Source organism: Callionymus lyra, chromosome 6 (assembly GCF_982586985.1).
Source record: "Callionymus lyra chromosome 6, fCalLyr1.hap1.1, whole genome shotgun sequence".
NCBI classification, from domain to species: Eukaryota; Metazoa; Chordata; class Actinopteri; order Syngnathiformes; family Callionymidae; genus Callionymus; species Callionymus lyra.
This window is the reverse complement of record NC_141823.1, coordinates 16,526,767-16,548,430: the sequence shown is the minus strand read 5'-3', so window position 1 is coordinate 16,548,430 and position 21,664 is coordinate 16,526,767. Positions and strand designations below refer to the sequence as shown.

Below are 21,664 nucleotides of genomic sequence, written 5' to 3'. Positions count from 1 at the left end.
TTTTAGTTTATCTCATTAATTCATATTTAAAAAGTGATTTCCATGAGCAGAACAAGGCACAACTGTTTAATTATTTAAAAAATCTGTCTTAAAAGTCAACTTGAATTTCAATATCCTAGATTTGAATGTGTGAAACCGATTATGACTCATTGTTGATAAGTGTGGCGGAAACCAAACAAGTTATTACTCACGTTTTTTTTTAGCTTGAGCGCCATCGTTTAACCATAGTTCAAAAGAGCAATGACACCATGCATTCCACCCCCACGCAATGGCATATTCACACAAAGACAACATAACAGAAGCAAGTTATATAAAAATAAAGATATATTTTTTTAATATATTCACACTTGTTTCACAAACTTTTGCATTCATTAAAAACAATCACATTATGTTTATAAAAAAAAATGGCAGTGATGTCATGTGAGCCGTTTTGCAGACTATTACGTAATAGCAGCCTTTTCCACTTTACTAAATCAGTTTTCTAAATAGGAAAACATTGTAAAATATTAGCAATTGAAGGGGTTTCAACATTTCAATGTTTTCAGCACTTAATGATTGTTCATTTTTATGATCATTTTCCATGTATTTGTGATCTGATGCCATCATTTGGTGTCATTAATATAATCATTTTATTGCTTAGTGAGAAAAAAATAAACAAACTTTTCAATATTAAAATTTAAATGGGACATTTCAATCTTATTTTGTTGGATTAAGCTCAGCAAATAAAATTGCCTTCCAAAAAAAGTTACACTTGAGTTTTGTAAACATTCATCTCAACACAGTTGAAAAATAAATGATCTTCAAATGTTTGATATTTGTCTGAGTTTTCTATTCATGACCTGCATTGATTCATTTTTTATCTTCAGAGGTATTTCCATTTCAGATCGTTCCTTCTTGTGCTTCTTATGCCGCTGGCAGCAAATGTACGAAGTCAGTGCGACGACCGTGAAGAAGAGGCTCAGACATATGACCGAAAGGGCGATCAGGGCGGATTTACAATGGACCTGAGCGTACCTCGCGGGCCCCTCTCTGACCTGACCTATGTACCAGGGCTTCTCCTCCACCTCGATGTCAGCCTCTCGGGTCAGCAGGTCCAGGACGTAGCTTTCATTGCTCACAGTTTCGTTGACGAAGAAATTAACCATGACGGTTGAGTAAAGTGGTTCTGGTTGACCGTGGTCGCTGACCTTCACGAGGAGACTGTAGAGGCCGCGGCCGCTGAGCTCCCTCTTTAAAGTAATGTTACCCGTGTCAGGGTCGATGGCAAAGGATCCGGACTCGCCGCCTTTTCTCTTAATTATGCTATATGCGATGACGGCGTTCATGCCTGTATCCTTATCCACCGCATACACCTCGGTGATGGATGTTCCTGGGAGTGTGTTGGGTAATACGAGCATGTAGGACTGATTCGACTGGGGAAAGAGGACAACAGGCGGGTTGTCGTTGACGTCCAACAGCAGTACAGTTACCATTGCCACGCAGGATTGCACCGGTTCCCCGCCGTCGACGGCCTGAACCCACAGCTGGTAGGTTCCCTGCTGCTCCCTGTCCATGGCGGTCTTGGCTCTCAGCGTGCCCCGACCCGTGTCGATCATAAAGACGTCGCTGCCGTTAAGAATGGAAAGCGCCACCCAGCCGTTCTCCCCGGCATCTGGATCCATCACGGAAAGAACCCCGATCTCACCGTAGCCCGGGAAATTCTCCGGCACGAAGAAAGTGAAATCTTTGTTGATGAACCGGGGACTGTTGTCGTTGCGGTCCTGGACGGTCACCACCACCGTCGCGATCGACTCCATCCTCGGGGTCCCCTTGTCGACCGCTCGGACGATGAACCGGTAGGTTTCTTTCTCCTCGCGGTCCAGCGACGTGGTCACCGTGAGAACGCCGGACACGTGATCCAAAGCAAAGAGTCCCGGGGCATCACCTCCGAGAAGGTACATAACTTCCCCTCGGCTTTCGCTGTCCGGGTCCGTGGCCTGGAGCTGAGCTAGGTAGACGTTTGGTGGATTGTTCTCTTCGATAGATACTTCCACGTGAGACTGCTGGAACACTGGAGCGTTATCATTTTCATCCAATACCTCCACCTTAAGGAAAGTCTTGATAACAATCCCTTGGTTATTCTTCGCGACCACAATGAGCTCATAGTGTTGTTCCTGCTCGTAGTCCAGCGGTTCTGTAGTCTCCAAAAGAAATTCATGCTTCAAAAGCTGATAGGGTCCCAGCTTGAAAGGACCATTGCCTTCAAGATAACACTCCACGTTTTGATTGACATCGATGTTTTTGACGGTAAAAAAAGCGATCGGAGAAAGTTGCGGTTCGGACTCCTTAATTTTCAGGACGCCATCCTTCTCCGGTGCAATGTATCGCGGTATCAAAGATGGCGGCCCGGCTGCAATCTTAATGACATTCACAGTGACGGTGGCCACGGCCGGGATACAACCCGGCCCGTTCGCCAGGACCGTGAGCTTGTAAAACAAGGAGGTCTCTGTGTCAATGTTCCTTGCTAGCTTGATGGCGCCCGTGATTTTGTCCAAATGGTACAAGCTCCTGGTGTCTCTTGGCACGCGGTCGCTGTAAGCGTAGCTGATCCGCGCATTATCACCGAGGTCGGGGTCAAAAGCATGCAGGCGAGCCAGAAGCACCCCTTTGGTGGTATTCCCATGTAGCGTGACGTTGATATTAGTGTCTCGGAATTTGGGACAGTTATCGTTCACGTCTAGGATGATGATTTTTAAAGTGGCGGCGCCGAGGAGAGGAGGGGTCCCTCCGTCCTCGGCGATTATATCCGTGACGTACTCAGCCTGCGTCTCTCTGTCCAGAGCCTCGGTAACGATTAGGAAAGGTGTCAATTCCCCGCCATCGTTCTCTTCCACGTCCAGCGTAAACACACCGAAGTCATTTACCAACCAGTAGGTCTGCACGCCGTACAGACCAAGGTCGGGGTCAACTGCGGACTGCTCCACCGCAAAGCGGGTGTTGATTTGTGTGTTCTCAGGTACGGATATAAATATCTCATCCACAGGGAACTTTGGTCTGTTATCGTTCACATCCTCGATGATGATCTTGACTTTCACGAGCTGGAAGTGCTGCTGAGGCAACACGAACACGTCCAGAGAGAGGACACAGGGCTGTCCTTGCGAGTAATGGGGACAGAGTGTCTCCCTGTCAATCTCCTTCGCGGATGTCAAGAACTCTCCCGTGGAGCTGCCGAGGGTCACGTACTCTTCACTTGTTGTCTTTTGTGGCAGGCTGAATAAATAAGGTGGCTGAATAGTTAAATCCAGTTTTAAGTCCACACCGATAGATCCTATAAAAGTCTCCCTCGGTAGTCCTTCTTTTATTCTGTAGATGACCTCTTTCGCTTGGCTGAAATTTCCCAGGCAGGACAGTGGGCTGTTGTAAAGAAGTAGGAAGAACAATCCCTGTAAGAAAAATGTAGAAAATACGTTTAGGAAATAGGAATATTTAACAATTTTAAATAATAAAATAAGTCCTTACAGCTAACACGAATCATTCACAAATTGAACACGTCCCTTTTCAAAATTAAACTTACCCACAATCCTCCTCTTTTGTGAAGAAGTTTCCCAGGCATGTTTGTGTCCAATAATCCAGCTCTTGATTGTCAACTCAGAGTAGAAGAAGAAGCAGCAAAGGTTCAGTCAAGTCAAGCATTTTGGGTCAGAGCAGACCTCTGCCGGGTGCTATGTCTCATGGCTGTCTGACTTGAAAAACTCATTCATCCCAGTCCTGCCTCTGGACACTCCCCCCATATTTAAATCACTCTTTTCAGCTAACCAATGAGGGAAAAAGGCCTCAGGGAAATGTGAACTGCACCTTTTCTAAGTCAGATGCGAGCTGAGTCCGCCCTGATACACCTGCTCGTTTTTCTGAATACTGTACATGGAAGCAGTAAACTTAAATCCATGTGGTCATGCATTTAAATCCCTACAGAGCTTTTAATGACAAGTGAGACCGGGGGAAAGTGTAAACTACCCTCAGATGGCAGATTACTGTAATCCAGTTTTAGTTGAAAATAATTACAGATTAAAAATATTGCAGATTCAAGAGAACAAAATGCATGACAATGCTATGATAGGACAGTTTGTAATGCGACAGAGAGTTGTGTAACGTATAAAAATGAAGAAATATGAAAACAGGACGGACGCTGAACCAACCACGGCTTGATCTTGGCATCATAAGTGGTGCGATGGTCTGATTCTGGATTGAGCCTTTAACTAAATCAATCCTCTAATCCCCATGTGTTCTAAATGCCAGGCCAGCTGTTTGCTGGGATTGGAAGCATACTGCTCACAGAAACTGAGCGTTTGAAGTTTATTGGAAAACAGCAGATTGTCATGTGTCTCACACACTCGTTTGTCAACAGGAATATCTCTTGTGCTTGACACCCTCGCTATACATTCTAATTCAGCGATCGCTTACCAAATGTTGATCCTGCATTTGTAACTTGTTCTGTGACAGACAGGTTTGGTGGATGAAAAACATTATACAATAAAGTATATAGGAAACAATTTAAGATACATTTTCAAAGCCACATCTTATGTGTAAACTTAAGTTATGATGGACTAGTTGGATGGATGGACGGACGGATGGACAGACTGATGGATGGATAGACGGATGGATGGATGGATGGATGGATGGATGGATGGATGGATGGATGGATGGATGGATGGATGGATGGATGGATAGGTAGGTAGATAGATAGATAGATAGATAGATAGATAGATAGATAGATAGATAGATAGATAGATAGATAGATAGATAGATAGATAGATAGATAGATAGATAGATAGATAGATAGATAGATTTATAGAATAAAGTATATAGGAAACAATTTAAGATACATTTTCAAAGCCACATCTTATGTGTAAACTTAAATTATGATGGATTAGTTGGATGGACGGACGGATGGACAGACTGATGGATGGATAGACGGATGGATGGATGGATGGATGGATGGATGGATGGATGGATGGATGGATGGATGGATGGATGGATGGATGGATAGGTAGGTAGATAGATAGATAGATAGATAGATAGATAGATAGATAGATAGATAGATAGATAGATAGATAGATAGATAGATAGATAGATAGATAGATAGATAGATAGATAGATAGATAGATAGATAGATAGATAGATAGATAGATAGATTTATAGAATAAAGTATATAGGAAACAATTTAAGATACATTTTCAAAGCCACATCTTATGTGTAAACTTAAATTATGATGGATTAGTTGGATGGATGGAAGGATGGACAGACTGATGGATGGATGGATGGATGGATGGGTGGATGGATGGATGGATGGATGGATGGATGGATGGATGGATGGATGGATGGATGGATGGATGGATGGATGGATGGATGGATGGATGGAAGGATGGACATACTGATGGATGGATGGATGGATGGATGGATGGATGGATGGGTGGGTGGATGGAAGGATGGATGGATGGATGGATGGATGGATGGATGGATGGATGGAAGGATGGACATACGGATGGATGGATGGATGGATGGATGGATGGATGGATGGATGGATGGATGGATGGATGGATGGATGGATGGATGGATGGATGGATGGATGGATGGATGGATGGATGGATGGATGGATGGATGGATTATTAAGTCTCACATACATGTGAGGTTCAATCCAGTGTGTGAGTTTGAACCAGGACACGGAGGATGTTCTGTGTGGATCTTAATCACGTCACTGGGCGATCACGGCCTGTGTGAGATGAGTCGGGGTAATCTGCAGTCAGATTTCCTAACAGATGTAAGTTAACCACCAGATTTTCCTTTTAATCAAAGTGTTGCTAAGCTATGTGGATAGACGGGTGTTGAGTAAGAAGAACACGAGCAGAGACCACATGATCACGCTAGGAATGAACAGAGGCGACGCTGCCGAGTCTAGCAAGTGTTCACCCTCGAACAAGACAGCAAGAATTCATCCAGATCACATACATAAAAACATGTCAACAAATGTATCCAAGACCAGACGGAATGATTTCAATTATAGTTTTTAAACTGTGGAGATATTTTGGTATAAAAACCCCCCTGAGGTCAAATAATGCGTCTCTGCCTTGTCCCCTTACTGACCCACACATTAACTTTCTTGCTTATTATTATTAAAAGCCAGTTATTAAAAGTTAAGTTCTTATTGGAATACACATCTTTACCTTAACCTATCTTGACCATCCTTTGTATTTATGCCCTCGTTTATCAGATCAATGAACTTTATTAGATGATTTTCTCTTCTCCTTTATCCTGGTGTATCTACAGTGTACCTCCAATGATCAACATGTCCGTCATGTTTCCTCTCTCCCTGTGTCTTAACCATCTGACCTCCTTAACTTTGTCTCCAAATTTCTCAACATGTTCTGACCCTCTGACCTACGGATATCTTGTTCTTTTCTTGGTCATTCCAAGTTAAATCCTGAGCATTAGTTATTAAGCTTTGCAGGACTTAATATGTCTCATTTTAATTCAATCCAGTTGTCTTTCTTCATATTTTTTTTTTTTTTTTAATGATGTAAAACGAATTTGAGAAAAAAGAATATTATCTTAATAATGAATAAAGGCGTTTTAAATTAAATAATTTAAAAAACAATATCTTGTTGTTTTATTGTCAGACATTGAAATATCCTTTGTTATAACAAAGACACATTTTTCAATCATTTAACTTTAAATCTTTAATTTTACTTCAGTATTTTTTAAAGATTTAAAAGAAGAAGAAGAATGACTTAACCCGACTGCTTTTCTAAAGATCTATAAAGAATGTGTTTAAATAGAACTATATAGACACATTCTTTAGTGATAATGACGGCAAAACTATCTGCAAAGTGTAACTCACATCAAATCTTCCATTCTCCATCTCCATTTCAGTCTTTTTTTCCCTTCCCAGTGTGATGCACTCAGCATCTAATATCATCGCTGCTGCAGCTTCATTCTCAAGTCTCCAGAGGACAAAGAACATTATTCCCCAAACTATAGGTGGCAATCAGAAAGCAGGGTCAGAGCTGAGTGGATTTTTATTACTTATAACTTTTCAGCGGAAAACAGCCACAGGAACTCGTGTATACCTCTCTGTTGAGATTAAATTACTTTTCTCGGAGTTAAAGTGGGATGAATCTGCAATGTCATGCCATCACTGTCCTTGCTCTTTTAGTGCCATCTACTGGTCGCGCTGATGTCAATTTTCGCTCAATAGGTGTGGAAATGTAAAGGGGAAAAAACACTTCAAGAAAACTTTCAGCATTTTTTTTAATTACCCACTTTTACTCACATTAATTCATACTTAACAATAATATTTAAAATAAATATCTGCACATTTAACACATAACTGAATTGTTTTAACTTTTTTTTTTCCTGAGGAGCCACATTATATACTTTAACTGTTGTGAGGGGTCGTCAAAAGACTCAATATGATGGAAAAAAGGAAATAAAAAAAATGGACAAGACTAAAAAACAGTCCCACTCAAGTTTTGTAAGATACTCCAACATGTTACGACAATAAATCATTAAAAAAAAAAAACATAACAGATTTGATTTGTACCAGATTATACACTGTGACTGAAGTAATTACAATTATATTTTAGTAAAATTGTTAACATTGTTGTTTAAAACATATCATATAAAACATGTTTTTTTTCCCAAAAATATTTTATTTAGTATTTTTACGATGTATTTCTAGCAAAGATAAATAATTTCAAAAAGTATAAAATAAACACAAAAACATGCTTAAATTACTTTCTATGCCATGACAATTATTCCTCAATAAATATTACTCCAGCGTCACAGCTCGACTTCCGTTCCAGTCCTTATTTGAAATTCATACTCCTCACCTTTTAAAAGCCTTCATCACCTTGTACTTTTCCAACTATCTGAACCTGTTGAAACCCTTCTTCCCTCCTGGACACTCGGGTCCTCCTCTGGTTCCGTCCTCTCGATCCTCCGGCCCTCCTGTGCAACACGGGACTTAGATCTATTTAGCCGCTCTGACCTCAGACTCTGGAACCAACGCTCGGGACACCTGCACTTTAACATCATCACTCACCTTTTTTATCACTATCTAAGCTCCTGAGTCCAGACTGGATCAGTCGGGCAAAGTTTTCTCCATCTATTTTCTCTTCCATATTTAACTTATTTTTATATTTATTGACTGCTTCATATTTTATTTATTTCAAATGAATTTATTCTGCTCTTAGTTATATACGAATCTGGTAATAGTTTGACCTAAATATATTTTTATGCTTAGTGGTTATAGGTAGTGATAGTCTGATGAAGCTTCATGAAGCAGTGTCATTATTTTCATAGTCCACTAGGTGGCTATCTCTGGCTAACTGTTTCAATGAAACATTGCACTCATTTTAAACTGATGGCACCTCCTACTGACCTCTCAATAACATGACATGTTATTGAGAGGTCAGTAGGTGGCGCCATCATTTCATGAAGCTTCACCGGCTCATCAATAGTCATAGGTAGTGATGGGCTAATGAAGCTTCATGAAGTTGTGCCTTCAATTTTAGAGCTCAGTAGGTGGCGCCACCAGTTTAAAAATGAAAACAGTGCTTCATGAAGCATCACCAGACCATCACCACCTTTGAATTGTGATGGTCTGGTGAAGCTTCATGAAGCACTGTTTTTAATTTGGGAGTTCTCTAGATGGCGATTATCTCTGCTCGATAATCGTTTGTTTTAAACAACTATTCTAATTACGCTTCCATCATTTTAAAACTGAGCTGCTATGCTATAAAAAATTAGAACAATGCTTCACGAAGCTTCATCTTCTCGCATTCTGTACCACACATTTTGATTTTCTCTTTTCTAAATTGCAGAAAAAAAAGGACACATACTACTCTGAATATCACTGTTCCAGTTGCCCTTTCCTGTTCCATTTTTATAGGTCATTGGAAAAATCGTGAAACCGCCAGCTATTTTTCAGCAACAAAATCACAAGGTGATACATTTCCTCTTGCCCTCTGCAGAGTTACAAGCTGGAAGGAACAAACTTGGATTGTGGATACTCTAGAGTCCCTTTGATGGCATCTTTATTACTCATAGTGACATTCCACTAAGAGCAACAGGAAACCACAGTGGACACAGCAGAGCCATATGGCTCTGTCACTATGAGTACACACTGTATACCTTCTTACTGAGAATCTTCATCAATGCGAGTTAAGAGCGAGAATATTGAAGGTTAGGTTACGGCATATAAAACTTATTTTCCTATCGCTGTTGAAGAAACTCAGTAGCTTTTTGTTATCCCACCTTTTTCCACCGTGACCTTAAATGCAAGCCAAGGGGACACTGACGACGGTTTTGTTGTCAATATCACATCTGACACCTTCCCTCTGTCCTTTCTCTCCAGCACCAGCCCCCTCTCTGCTTTTCACTGCCTTAATCCATCCCTTCCATCATGTGGACACCTGCCAATTCAGAGAATATTGAAGGACAGCTTTCTAACAATAACTGTCCAATGTCTCCCTGTGAGGAAGCAGAAATATTGAAAGATTATTATTTAAGTTTTGAGTTATTCAAATGTGTAATACTGGTCTTTCAAACTGATTATTGATATCCTATTCTTCGATTAATATCTTAGGTAATCGCGTAAAGTGATGGACGAAAGAAGCTTCCATAAAACAGTGAGTTATTGGGGTCAAGTTTCATTACATTAGCTGTTGAAAAACAAAGGATTCTAGTGCCATCTAGTGGGCTCCTAAATTAAGAACAGTGATTCATGAAGCTTCATTAACTCATCCCTAATTGTATCAACTAAATTTTTGGAGAAATCTATGACTTCCAACTCAAAAATGTTTAAATTTAGGTAATTTCCTAATGAAAAAAGTTAAAAAAAAGTGTCCAGTATTAATGAAGACAATTTAGCAAATGTTTATTTATTTCCAGGTGCCAAAGGTAATAATAAAGTTATATATAATCTGATATACATTTTTAAATAAATGGATATTTATTTCTTCTGATCTTAGCTACTCAGTATATAAAGCTTCATGAAGCAGCGTCATGATTTTAAGAGCCCACTAGAGGGCTCCACAGTGTTCCACAATCCTTTGTTTGGAAAAGCTATTCCAATGAAACCTCATATTTTTTTTTTAAACTGAGGGCGCCACCTACTGACCTGTAAAAACTCTTTCATGAAGCTTCATAATTTTCGCATCATATTGGCCAAACCTTTTTGTTGTTAGCAGCTAGATAACAACAACAACAACAACAACAACAACAACAACAACAACAACAACAACAACACAAAAATAATATAATAATAAATATTATTATCATTATTATGATCATTCTGTGTCACGCTCAGCAGCCAGATGGCAAAAAAGGGAATATGCATTCTGTGGATGATTTCGCAAACAACATATGAATACAGTGACATTTCCTCAAAGCTGTCATGTTTTTCCCCTGTTGAAAAGAAGAACCCTCCTAAATGCCATAATAAATGCCAGCTTTCCTATTAGGTGTATTTGAGATACATATTAATGCTGAATAAACAGGGAATCTGTCCGGTCTATTTTGATGGAAGCAAAAGCTAATGCAGAAATGATGTTTATTCAGATGAATATCTGCGGTTGACGTGACTGAGTGGATTAAACACACTATTAAAGCATCTTTAACCTATGATGTTTAGTTCTAGACCAGAGCTGCAAGGAGCCGACGACCACGTGATGAATTCCCTGGCGGCGTGTTATGACTGTCCTCCCTTCTGTTTGATTGTCAGCATCATTTATCCCCACCATATTTTCTCACTTTGCTAATTTACCCACAAGGTGAGAGGATGCTGGGAAGCTCCTAAAAGTCCTCTGTCTCCAGATGTCTGTACCAGATGTCCCATTAATTCTGCAGTGGTCTTCAGATTTTTTATTTTTTATCTGTTTCCTGCTCTTTGTTCCCCTTATTAACCCGGTGCCCCACACAGAAAAAACACACACACGTATTGTGTACAAAAGCGGCTCAACATCCCACAACTATGTAACACATGTTGGATTTTACTATCTTAAATAAATAAAAAATACAGGCCAGAGTTTGTTTCCTGGGTGTTAAAGAGCATATTGATAATGCTCAGCATCATATACACGACAGCACAGTAACAAATGCTATTGTTCTGTATGCTGAGCACATATTGTATGGTGAGAAAAGGTCAAGACAATCAATTGCGTAGAGACTTAATAGATAGTATGACTTTGCCTGAATATTAAATTTGTTATTTATTTGATCAGGAATCGACATCTTGTGACCTACACCATCTAAAAAAATTCACTCAGTAGGTGGTGCCTTTAGAAATGATATGATATCATGTACTGTTATATAGGAGGTTGCATTAGAATGGATGTTCATCATAAAGGATTATTAAGCAGAGAGTGCCATCTAGAGGGCTTTGACAATAATGACACTGCTTCATAAAGCTTCATCAGCCCATCACAATAAAAGCTCATTTTAATATTAGATTGATTTCCAGTTTCTGTATTTTATCATTTTATTTTGTGATGGTCTGATGAAGCTTCACGAAACAGTGTCATTATTTTCAGAGTCCACTAGATGGCGGTCTCTGCACTATTTCCCTTTGTTTTGAACAACTGTTCTAATGAAACATCACATCATTTTTAAACTGATGGCGCCACCTACTGACCTCTAAACAACATGAGACTGTTTCATAAAGCTTCATCAGACCATCACTAGACAATACACAAAAATAGTTTCAATGATCAATATAAACTATTTAATTTACAATTTGAAAAGTTCAACTCACTTAAAATACAGTATAAACAAGCCACAAGATGGCGGTAGATTCCTCTCTCATATTCCGAGTTAAAATCTCAATAAATCCCCAAAATAACCCAGAGGGAAGAAGTCCAGAAAAGGGGAGGTGCTCCAACCACAAGCAGAACTGTTACGAACTGACGCTGGTCTATGGGAAAACTTCCGTAAAGTAAGTAAGTAAGTAAATAATATTTGTATAGCGCTTTTCCAGACCAGGGTCACAAAGCGCTTAAACAATCAATACAATACCCCAAAAAAAAGATGCTTAAAAGGTCAAGATAATACTGAGACTAGCACAGGACTCTCAGAGAATCAAGGAAAAGCCTGCACAGATAAGAATGTCTTAAGATGTTTCTTAAAGGAGTCAGTAGATCCATCAAAGTCAGAGGGAGAGGAAGATCGTTCCAAAGCTTACGAGCAACAGCCTGGAAAGATTTCTGTCCTCTGAACCTTGTGCGCACAACCATCAATAGATTCTGATCCACAGACCTCAGAGCCCGAGCTGGGGTGTAAGTCTGGATCAGATCACTGATGTAAGGAGTCAGACCATGAATAGATCTGAAAGTAAGAACCAGAATTCAAAAATTGATCCTGAAAGAAACTGGCAGCCAGTGAAGAGATTTAAGGATCGGAGAAATGTGAGTTCTTCTACTATATGTAAATATGTATACTATACTAAATGTATAAGAAGGGTTGGATGATTAGCAGATTGCAGGAGAGTAGTAAGGACCCTCCCACACTCACACATCCATCCGAAAACAATAACTGACAACTGCCAACAACATGAGGGTACAGGAAATAATGTAACAAAATATGAAATTGTTACAAATAGATAGATTATCAACTAATGCTATATTCTGAGATTTAAAGTAGTGATGGAGTGATGAAACATCACATCGTTTTGAACCTGAGGGTGACACGTATTGATCTCTGAAATGTAGAACACTGTCCCATAAAGCATCACCAGCCCGTTACTAACTTAAAGATTATTCTTGACTTTTGATCTCTAATAAAGTGTTAAGTTGGACGGCATCACTGCTGCATTCAAGAAATGCATGAAATCTTCTTTAGCAACCTTTAAACAATGTTGAATGAACAGTTCCATGAAAATGGTTTCATCAATTCGGTATTACATTTTTTTCTTTTTTAATACTTTAATACTAAAAATAAAAAAAGGATTCTGTTTTTTTTTGTAAATGGTCCTGAAAAGCAACACAGTGCACAAAGACAAGTTTAACAAAACAACACATCTTTAAATTTTTATTTTTTATGATCCTCATGTTAATTGAGAACGCCAGCAAAATGTATTGATGTGTTCCTTTTCCCATCATCAACGTTACCTGACAATATTATAGACAGAGAGACAGACGGCGGCAAATGAAATAATGACCGTCAATCGTTCCTATGAGTGCAATTTCTTCATCGTGACTCCTCGACTCAATGTTATTTAATGGTGAAATACAGAGAAATTGGCAACAATTTGTCAAGTGCGAGAGAATTAATCAATCACGGGTCAAAGGTCTGTCATCACGCTGGGGAGAGATTGTTTTGAACAATCCGTCACCATTATAAAAGCAAGTTCAGTCTAAAACACAAAGAGCAGTGATTTAAGGCATCTGGCACCGACACAGTACATTTCACTATAAGCACCACTAATGCTTTCTTTTGTTCAGAGAATTACATTTATTTCCTGCAGAGAATAATGACCTCAGACTTCATACTTACAAATCTGGACACTTGAACTCCCACGCTTCTGAAAGTGGAGAGCTGGTCTGTTATTCTATGACCAGGGAGGAATCTTTGTCCTTCCTCCAAGCTAACTGTTCGAACTTGAGTACATTTTGTTTAACATGGAAAGTACTAACTTTTTTAATGCAATTCTGTACGAACGTGTCAGCAACGACAAATAGATCATTTTTTTCTAAATCAACTTGTTCCTTCTATGACTAGATTACATCAACAAATTCAGCAACACAACCCTCCCTAGAGTCATTTTGGGACCATATTTCCTTCCGATACAGCTTCCATGACCTCCAGCATCCCTCAGAATAATGCAACCAAAACTTAAACAGTGGAAGTTTAATCCCAATGTGAACAATGTTTTTCCTAATAAACTTGCTCTGTACATTCATTTATCCATCTTTTAAATTATGTTTATCAATAATCTGGCCGAATACACTCTAACTATTAATTCAAATGTACTTGCATTGACCACATTTTCAATTTTTAGTTTATATTCAATCATTTACCGATGAAGCTTCATGAAGTTTCATGAATCAGTTTGCTCATTCTCCAAGGGTTTAAAAAACAGTATGAGGTTTCTTTAGCAAATGATGATAGAGTAGACAGCGCATTCTAGTCTAAATTGCAGTATTATAATATGCCCTAGATATAATACTTTATTTGTTTTTTAAATATAATTTAAATATAAAATTCATACATTAAAAAAAATATATATATATAGATTTCTCGTGTAAAAATCCCCATTCATTTTCCACTCAGCATATACAGATATGGAGACTATGAAAAAAAATTAAAGAAGGTTTTTACCGTCTAGTTTACCTGGTAGCTAGACTAGTTGATAACAAACCTGTGACACTTTGTAATTATTTTAGATACATTTTGAACATAAGAAACTAACTTAATTGTCCATAGGTTTGAGAGCATGTTTGAATGGTTGTCTGTCTTTGTGTGCCCCCGCGACAGACTGGCATCCTGTCCAGGGTGTCCCCCGCCTCAGGCTCGGATAGAGCTAAAACTGGGATAGCTCATGAATAATTCCTCATGTCTCCGATACAAAGATGGACGTCACAGACCAGCACCACGGGGGTATTTGGATATTTTTGTTTCTTTTCGGATGAAGATGACGAAAATTGAGTATCAGTCGCTTAATTATTCTTTTTATCCTATAAGTTAAAAAATGAACTACCCTGAATAAATAATCCCAACCTTCTGCCGACATGAGGGTGCTTAGAAAATAAGTGATATTTTAATTTTGGGTGAATTAACCCTTGAAAAGTGACACCTGGTTCACAGAAAGATGAATACTAACCTGAGTTTTTTGTTGACCACATCTTATGTGCATTTCTTACATAATGCACACGATTTTAGATCAACATGCACTGTGAAAATGGAATCTCTAAACCTCTTTATTTCAGTCTTCTATGTTCATTTCTCAACCTTGTGTGAATATCACTGTCCAGGAATTCAAACCTGTGAATGTATAGAAGATGAATGACGTGCTGTGATAGCAAATACCCGTGTAAACAAAACTCAACAGCCTTAAATGAAACTCGCAGTTGAAGCTTTTTTATATTTAATGTCACCACGTCGTTGAAAGAGCACACGCCTGCAGCCACACGGCCATCTGTCGGCGGGATCCGCATCCACCACTAGATGGCAGTAAAGCTCTGCGACACCTAAACCCGGCTCGTTCGTGCTGTTGTCACTGTTGCCTGGTACTATCTTATCTCTGCTCCTATCTTCCTCCTCTATTGTACCCCAGGAAGATAAAACCTGCCAGTGAAAACCGGTATCATTTGGGGATCTGTTGCTGCTGACAGCACTTGGGTAGTTAGAGCCTGGAAAAGGGAAAGTGAGAAAAAGGGACAGGAAGAAGAGAGAGATGAGGGCATAGGGAGATGGAAACAATAGGGGAGAAAAGGAATGGAAGGATGGCAGTGGCATAATTGGCCCTAGACATGCTCTTAATGGGGCGTCATCTCCATTGTGTTCCTACTGTGTCTCCTGTTTATGGTTGAACTCTCCCTCCATCCTTGTTGTCCTCCTCCTTCCCTGTCTGCAGCGTAACGTTAATTCAAAGTGCTTTCTGTCCTCCTTCACCTTCTGCCTGATTCATCCCCGTCTCAACTTTGCCCAGCACACACCCCCCTGGTTTCCCTTCATCTGACACTTTCCCCGGGAATGAGCACCGCGCCAGCACCTAAAGGTCAAAGGGTAAGAAATCTCCCACTGGGATTTGGATTCCTCTTTGACCCCATTGTGCCTTCCTCGCTGTCTGCTGATAGGTGACGGGGATGAAGTGGGGCTGCAGTCAGGGTTGAAAAAAAAAAAAAAATCTATTTATAAAAAGAGGAATATTGAGGAAACGAGTCCACACGGATGTGATCATTAGACGTTACCTCATCATATCTCTTCCTTCTGCCCTGTTTAGACAAGAGTGTTGACTTTACATTATTGATAAGGAGGCTCTGCTATAAAAACGAGACACGGTGATGTTTCTGTTTTGCTAGGGCTTCTCCAAGACACGCCTAAATAATGCAGTATCACTCCACTACTACTTCCTGACTGGTGATACACAGATACAGTGCAAAGGTTCAACGTAAAAGAAGCAACCTCTACACTTTATATTGTCATTTATTTGATGGATTGTCCATTTCCGGGGGCCATCCTTGATTATAAGTATATTTCTATACGCATAACATGATGTCACATTCATCGCTCCTAATGATTAAATAAATAAATAAAATTGAAATAAACACACACGCTATCTGATGTCATATTATCGATATAGTTCGATATTGCAAAATACGACACCAATTTTCTTCTTTTTTTTTTACGACAATTTCAAATGTGTTTCTCTTGTGTTGCTGGACCACATCTTGAGTCTCCATTGCTCTTCCAGTAACGGCACTTACTGGTCCAGCAAATATATGGTGTCCCTGGTGACACAGGACAGGCACTAAAAGCTCGGTAGATAAAGAATGTGACACATGCGGTGATTGTGCTTTATGGCATTAATTTACACCAAAGGACGTCTTCATTCCCCTCTTCTCGCCCGTCCCCGCACTCGTAAAAACTTGTGTTTACTCGTACAAACTCATAGGATACAATCGCAATAATAATAAGAAAAGAAAGACGGGAAAATAAAACTTATGAAATCTTGACAAACAATTGTTGTATCCGGCCATTTTCCCTAATTTTAACACCACCTCACTTGACTTTTTTAAAAACTCAATTAAGTCTTTGAAGATCTTTGTTTGATTAATTGTGATTTTATATCATGAATACATCTAAATAACATGTTAAAAATTAATGTAACTTAAAGTTATTTGGCTTTGTTGTATGACATCCAGCTCTTATTATAAAACAGCGAGAATTCTGAGCCGCTCTAGTAGAAGAACTCACATTTGTCTGATCCTTAAAACTCTTCACTGGCTGCCAGTTTCTTTCAGGATCAATTTTATCAGTTTTATCTTGCCCTTTAAAGTATATACTTTATTAAGTATTGTTTTGATTGTTCAAGCGCTTTGTGACCCTGGTCTGGGAAAAGCGCTATATAAATAAAAATGACTTACTTACTTACTGTAACTACACTCTATCTTTTACATTGGTATTTTGTTGTTATAAAATGTGTTTGAAAAAAGTTTAAGTTTGTGTTAAGCACCATAAAATAAAACAGAATGATAAAGTATACAATAGGCAGACAAATTACATTGTTTTATTTTTATTTTTATTATTTTAAGCTTCACAATTTTCCTTCTTTTGGCTTGTTGGCCCCTTACAACCGCCCTTAGTATATATTGTGGCCCTTGAGGAAATCTTACTGCCAACCCCTGAGCTGGACCCTATTTTTTAGTTGTCAGTAGGTGGCGCTCTCAATTTTAAAAAGATGCAAGGTTTCATTAGGACAGTTGTTCAAAACAAAGGGCAGAGAGTGGACTTTGAAAATAAAGACAATGCGTCATGAAGCTTCATCAACCAGTTACTAACATAGGGCGTAAGATGTAATGTGTTCATATTTGAGAGACACAGACTTCGAGACGCCCAAGTTACTTGGAAGTGACGAGAACGAACAAGGTCGGACGACTAATGATCAACACAACTATGTCTTCTACTCTATTTTTCACATTCTACACCTTTGTCAGCCATGCTGGAGTTATGTGAGTAACATTCCGATGATGCCTGAGAGGAGACTTTCAAGGTTCTCTACTTTTTTCACCATTTTCTGACAAAAGTGTTTATTCATTTTTTATATAGAATTTCAAAAGGAAAAAAAAAAAACTCTTCAGGGATAAGTCATGAGTTGTATCTGTCTTTTGAATGGGTCTTTGAAAGGAAAAGCCCTTGATAGGAAATGCTGAAAAAAAAAATAGAAGCCATGAGAACATCTGGCATTTCAAACGTCAAATAGTTTGAGTACGACAAGTCTATTGGTCTGAGAGCATCTTCCGCCACTGCATCGACTGTCATGAGTGCAGCATCGGACACCACCAGCTCAGAAAATTTTTCGATGGTTTATCAAAGAAACCTGTCACTATCAGGAAGCAAAGTCCTGATTCATTCTATTTCTTATTGTTACTTCCTGTCTTTCCCTCTGCTTTCTGTTTTGCCAGATTCTCAGCAATCTGGCAATAATACTCAGCACTTCTTATACTGTATTTTCTGCAGACCAGCGTCAGCTCGTTGCCCAGTTCTACCAGACTCCTTCTTTTAACTTGTTTTGGTTGGTGTTCAGCATTTGTAGTTACTCTGTTCTTTGGTGAGTTTTTTGATAGATGTTTTTAACTCAGTGGACTGTAATTCTCCTAATTTGTTTGTTGGACTGAGAAAGACACTCTTTTGTTGGATTTTTATTCTTGAGAAAGGAGGACTCTTTGAAGTTGTTGCCACTTTGTGGACATGTTGCCAAACTGTTCCCTTTGTTGAGGATTTGAAATAAAATAGTTAGTTTCGTAAAGTTCTCTGTAGTGCATTATTATTGTCTTCTGCTCCAGGGGCTCCTCGTTTAACTATTTTTAACCATAATTCCTTCATGAAATAGAATGTCTTTTGCACATAAAAAGGGGTTAATGATGAGGAACGGTATGGGGTAGATGAGGTCAAGCTACAAATGAGGAGAGTCCCAAAATAAAGACCTGTCCAGGCAATGGAAACTCAATGAAGGTCAAATGGGATTCAGGCTCTTTTGATTGTGTCTGTAGCAATAACTACATCCAAACTTTAAAAGTTAGGTTTTAGGTGCTCCTTCAGTTAAAAAAAATCGATCAATCGATCAATACCCCCTCAACCTGGCAACCTGGATATGATAATCCACATTATTTTAGCTTTACAGCTTCACAAAAAGCTTATTCATACAGTCTATCTAGAATTAAATGCATTTTATTGACATCATTTAGAATGTAACAATCCAAATTATTATTGCATTTTTCTCCACAGCCTCTTATAGAGTAAGCAGATGGACAAAGAAATCAAACAAAAGGCTGCGAAAGGAAAAAGTGTAAACCATTAAGAGTCACATTGTTCTAACCCCAGCCCACACAAAACATGTTCATAATTGAAGCCTACACACTGCTCACAAGGGGGTGGGGGGGGGGGACCCATCTGGAGTGGATGTTTATGTTTGCGAGTGTGTTTGTGTTATAAGGTACATTTCTCTTCCAGTCCACCCTCAGGGCTCAGGCTGCATTCACTCTCATCCATCAGCCAGATGAGCTGTGTCCTTTTAACATTGCCGACAGGGTGGAGAAAAAAAAAAAAAAAAAAAAAAATCATCTCACACAATATATTTATTTGTAGATTAAAACTTAAATCAATAACCCTTTCCAGGCCGTAGCTAATGCTGCTGATGGAAGCAGGCGGCTCTTGTATCGGCATTTAATGATAGGATTGGATTTCCCCGACAGGTAAAAAAAAAAAAGCGTCTCTCCAATCTCTGCTGCTATCGTATTTTTCTTTTGGTACTCACGAACAAACAGAGGATCTGGACAACTCAATAATGTAGGAGAAAAATAGATCTCATAACATACGTCCAATGTTTAATAATGTAGAATGTAGATCATATTTATCATAACTATAACTAACGGATTTTGAGGATTCACCTGCAAGGTCTGCATTTTCAATAACCCAGAAGTATTTTACAGTCTGCACTAAAGGTGCAATGGTATCTGACATCCTGAATACATTTTACAAAAATGTTGCCAGCCATTGCCTCAGTCCGGTTTTTCTTTGCCAGTCAATAAATGTATTACTTTTAATGATAATTCCCAATATGCAGTCATTTCTTCATATGCATGAAATCCCACCATTTTTAAAAAAAATATATTTCCATCAATGGAAGCATAATATCTGTCCAAATTGAAAAAAATATTAAGAATTTGTTGTTAGTTATGTCATAATTTTCATAGTTAAACATTCTCATTTCGTCTATTACATCTAGATCTCAGTGAAAAGTCATGCTTACAAAATCTGCAAAATTTAGTATTTAAAAAATAAAAGTGAAACTACTTCATCACACTACATTTAAGACACAATCGCCTAAACGATTAAATGAGATTAATTTTTAGAATTTTCATTTGTTTTACATTCTTTTCACTTATACAAGTAAAACATATCTCTATTATAACAATAATATTAAAGTGTATTATTACCCTACATTTATTTGATTCATAATTTTCCATACCTTTTCTTAGTACAAATATAAAAGTAACGAAATTGGCAGGTACAGCCAGTCCTAAAAAAAACAACAAAAAAAATGTAGCCATTGTTCATACTAATCTAGACAGATCTAGTTTCATGTCAATTCGTATCCAATAAATTCCAGGTCAGTGCTTTCAGTTTTATTTTTCACTTTTCTTTCTTAAATAAAAAAAAAAACTGCAGACTGCGGACACCAAACAAGTTTCCTCTCCCCTCCAGCCAACATTGCAGATGTACCTCTATTTCTTTTAAAACTTCCTTTTACCTTTCACTGCCATTACTTTCCTGTCTCCGCTCCCCCCAGGGTAAAGTACATCCGAACAGCTCCCCCCCCCCCCCCCTGTTCCCCAGACACTTCCTTAAAGGTCAGACACCCGAAGGGTGGATGGACTGGGTGAGGATGATAAGCAGAACACACTTACACCTGCAGCTTTTGAACAAGCAAATCATCAACAGCCACTACAGAGTCATTCATTTTCACGGGGGGCCACATCCACAACTGAGCCTATTATGAAGGTCCAGCCCATCAGTGGTAATAAAGTCAGACTTTACGAGAAGACATAAAATGGAAAATGAATGTTGTACTCTTATAATAATAATGGATTTTGATTTCTCGCTACGCAAATGCATTAGTGGTTAAACTGAATTTCAAAGCGGCCAGTGTACCGTTGATTTGGATTGTTACTCAACCCCCCAGACCCAATTGGATCGGTGGAATCTCACCTTTTTTCTCTAGTGTCGCGCTGTACCCTCGCACGTGTCTCTTCTCATGGCTTCAACACTCTTGCTACCGTTCAACATCAATACCTTTGTTCGATAACTGCTTCCCGTATCCTCATCTTCTGTGCGTCACTCCACAGATCCAACAACAAGTTTTCAGTGCTAATCTACTGCTGGCCTCCCGCACTTTAATAATCCGACCCGGTGTTTACGCTCCGCGCCGTGTCATTTGTTTTGCAGGCCTACCATCTTTGAAACACATTGTTTTGTGAAAGGCCCCATAGGCTACCCCCCAACCACTCAGACGCTCGCTGTCAGGGAAGCTAGGCCACAGAAGATTACACCTCACTGAACGAGTTAGCATCTCTGCAGGGTATTTTCAAAGATAGGGGGCTAATGCAGCCGTCTGCTATTGTGCTTCAACACTTTGTCTTGGTTCCTTTGTTATTTTGTCCATGGTTTACTTTAACAGATGCCACTATCAGTACTATACATTTTTTTTTTAGGATAAATGTTTCATAGTATTGTCTAGGCATCACAAACTGCTGTTAAATGGAAGTAAAAAATAAATGATTTACTTAAAAAATAAGAAATGTGAAATTAGAATTACCAATCCCTTGTTTACATCAACCCTGATAAAGTATTTCCTTTTCTTTGCCTAGGCCATCGTGTTTTGTCATCCTAGTAGAATAATATAAAGTATATA

The 21,664-nt window shown here is 38.9% G+C and overlaps 1 protein-coding gene across 1 annotated transcript; it reads right to left on the bottom strand.

Moving 5' to 3' along the window:
* Positions 1-412: 412 nt before the first annotated feature.
* On the bottom strand, positions 413-3,822 carry pcdh20 (protocadherin 20). Its single transcript, XM_087793919.1, has 2 exons — positions 3,554-3,822; positions 413-3,422 (listed from the first exon to the last, which is right to left on the bottom strand). Exons 1-2 carry the CDS (start codon positions 3,590-3,592, stop codon positions 801-803), a joined length of 2,661 nt encoding a protein of 886 aa, XP_087650045.1. The 5' UTR covers positions 3,593-3,822; the 3' UTR covers positions 413-800.
* Positions 3,823-21,664: the final 17,842 nt, after the last annotated feature.

Excerpts from the sequence above, each read along its gene's own strand:
- pcdh20 (XM_087793919.1), bottom strand. The coding sequence starts at position 3,592 with ATGCCTGGGAAACTTCTTCACAAAAGAGGAGGATTGTGG. Across the intron at positions 3,423-3,553 it reads ACAAAAGAGGAGGATTGTGG|GGATTGTTCTTCCTACTTCT; the intron begins GTAAGTTTAATT and ends TTTTTCTTACAG.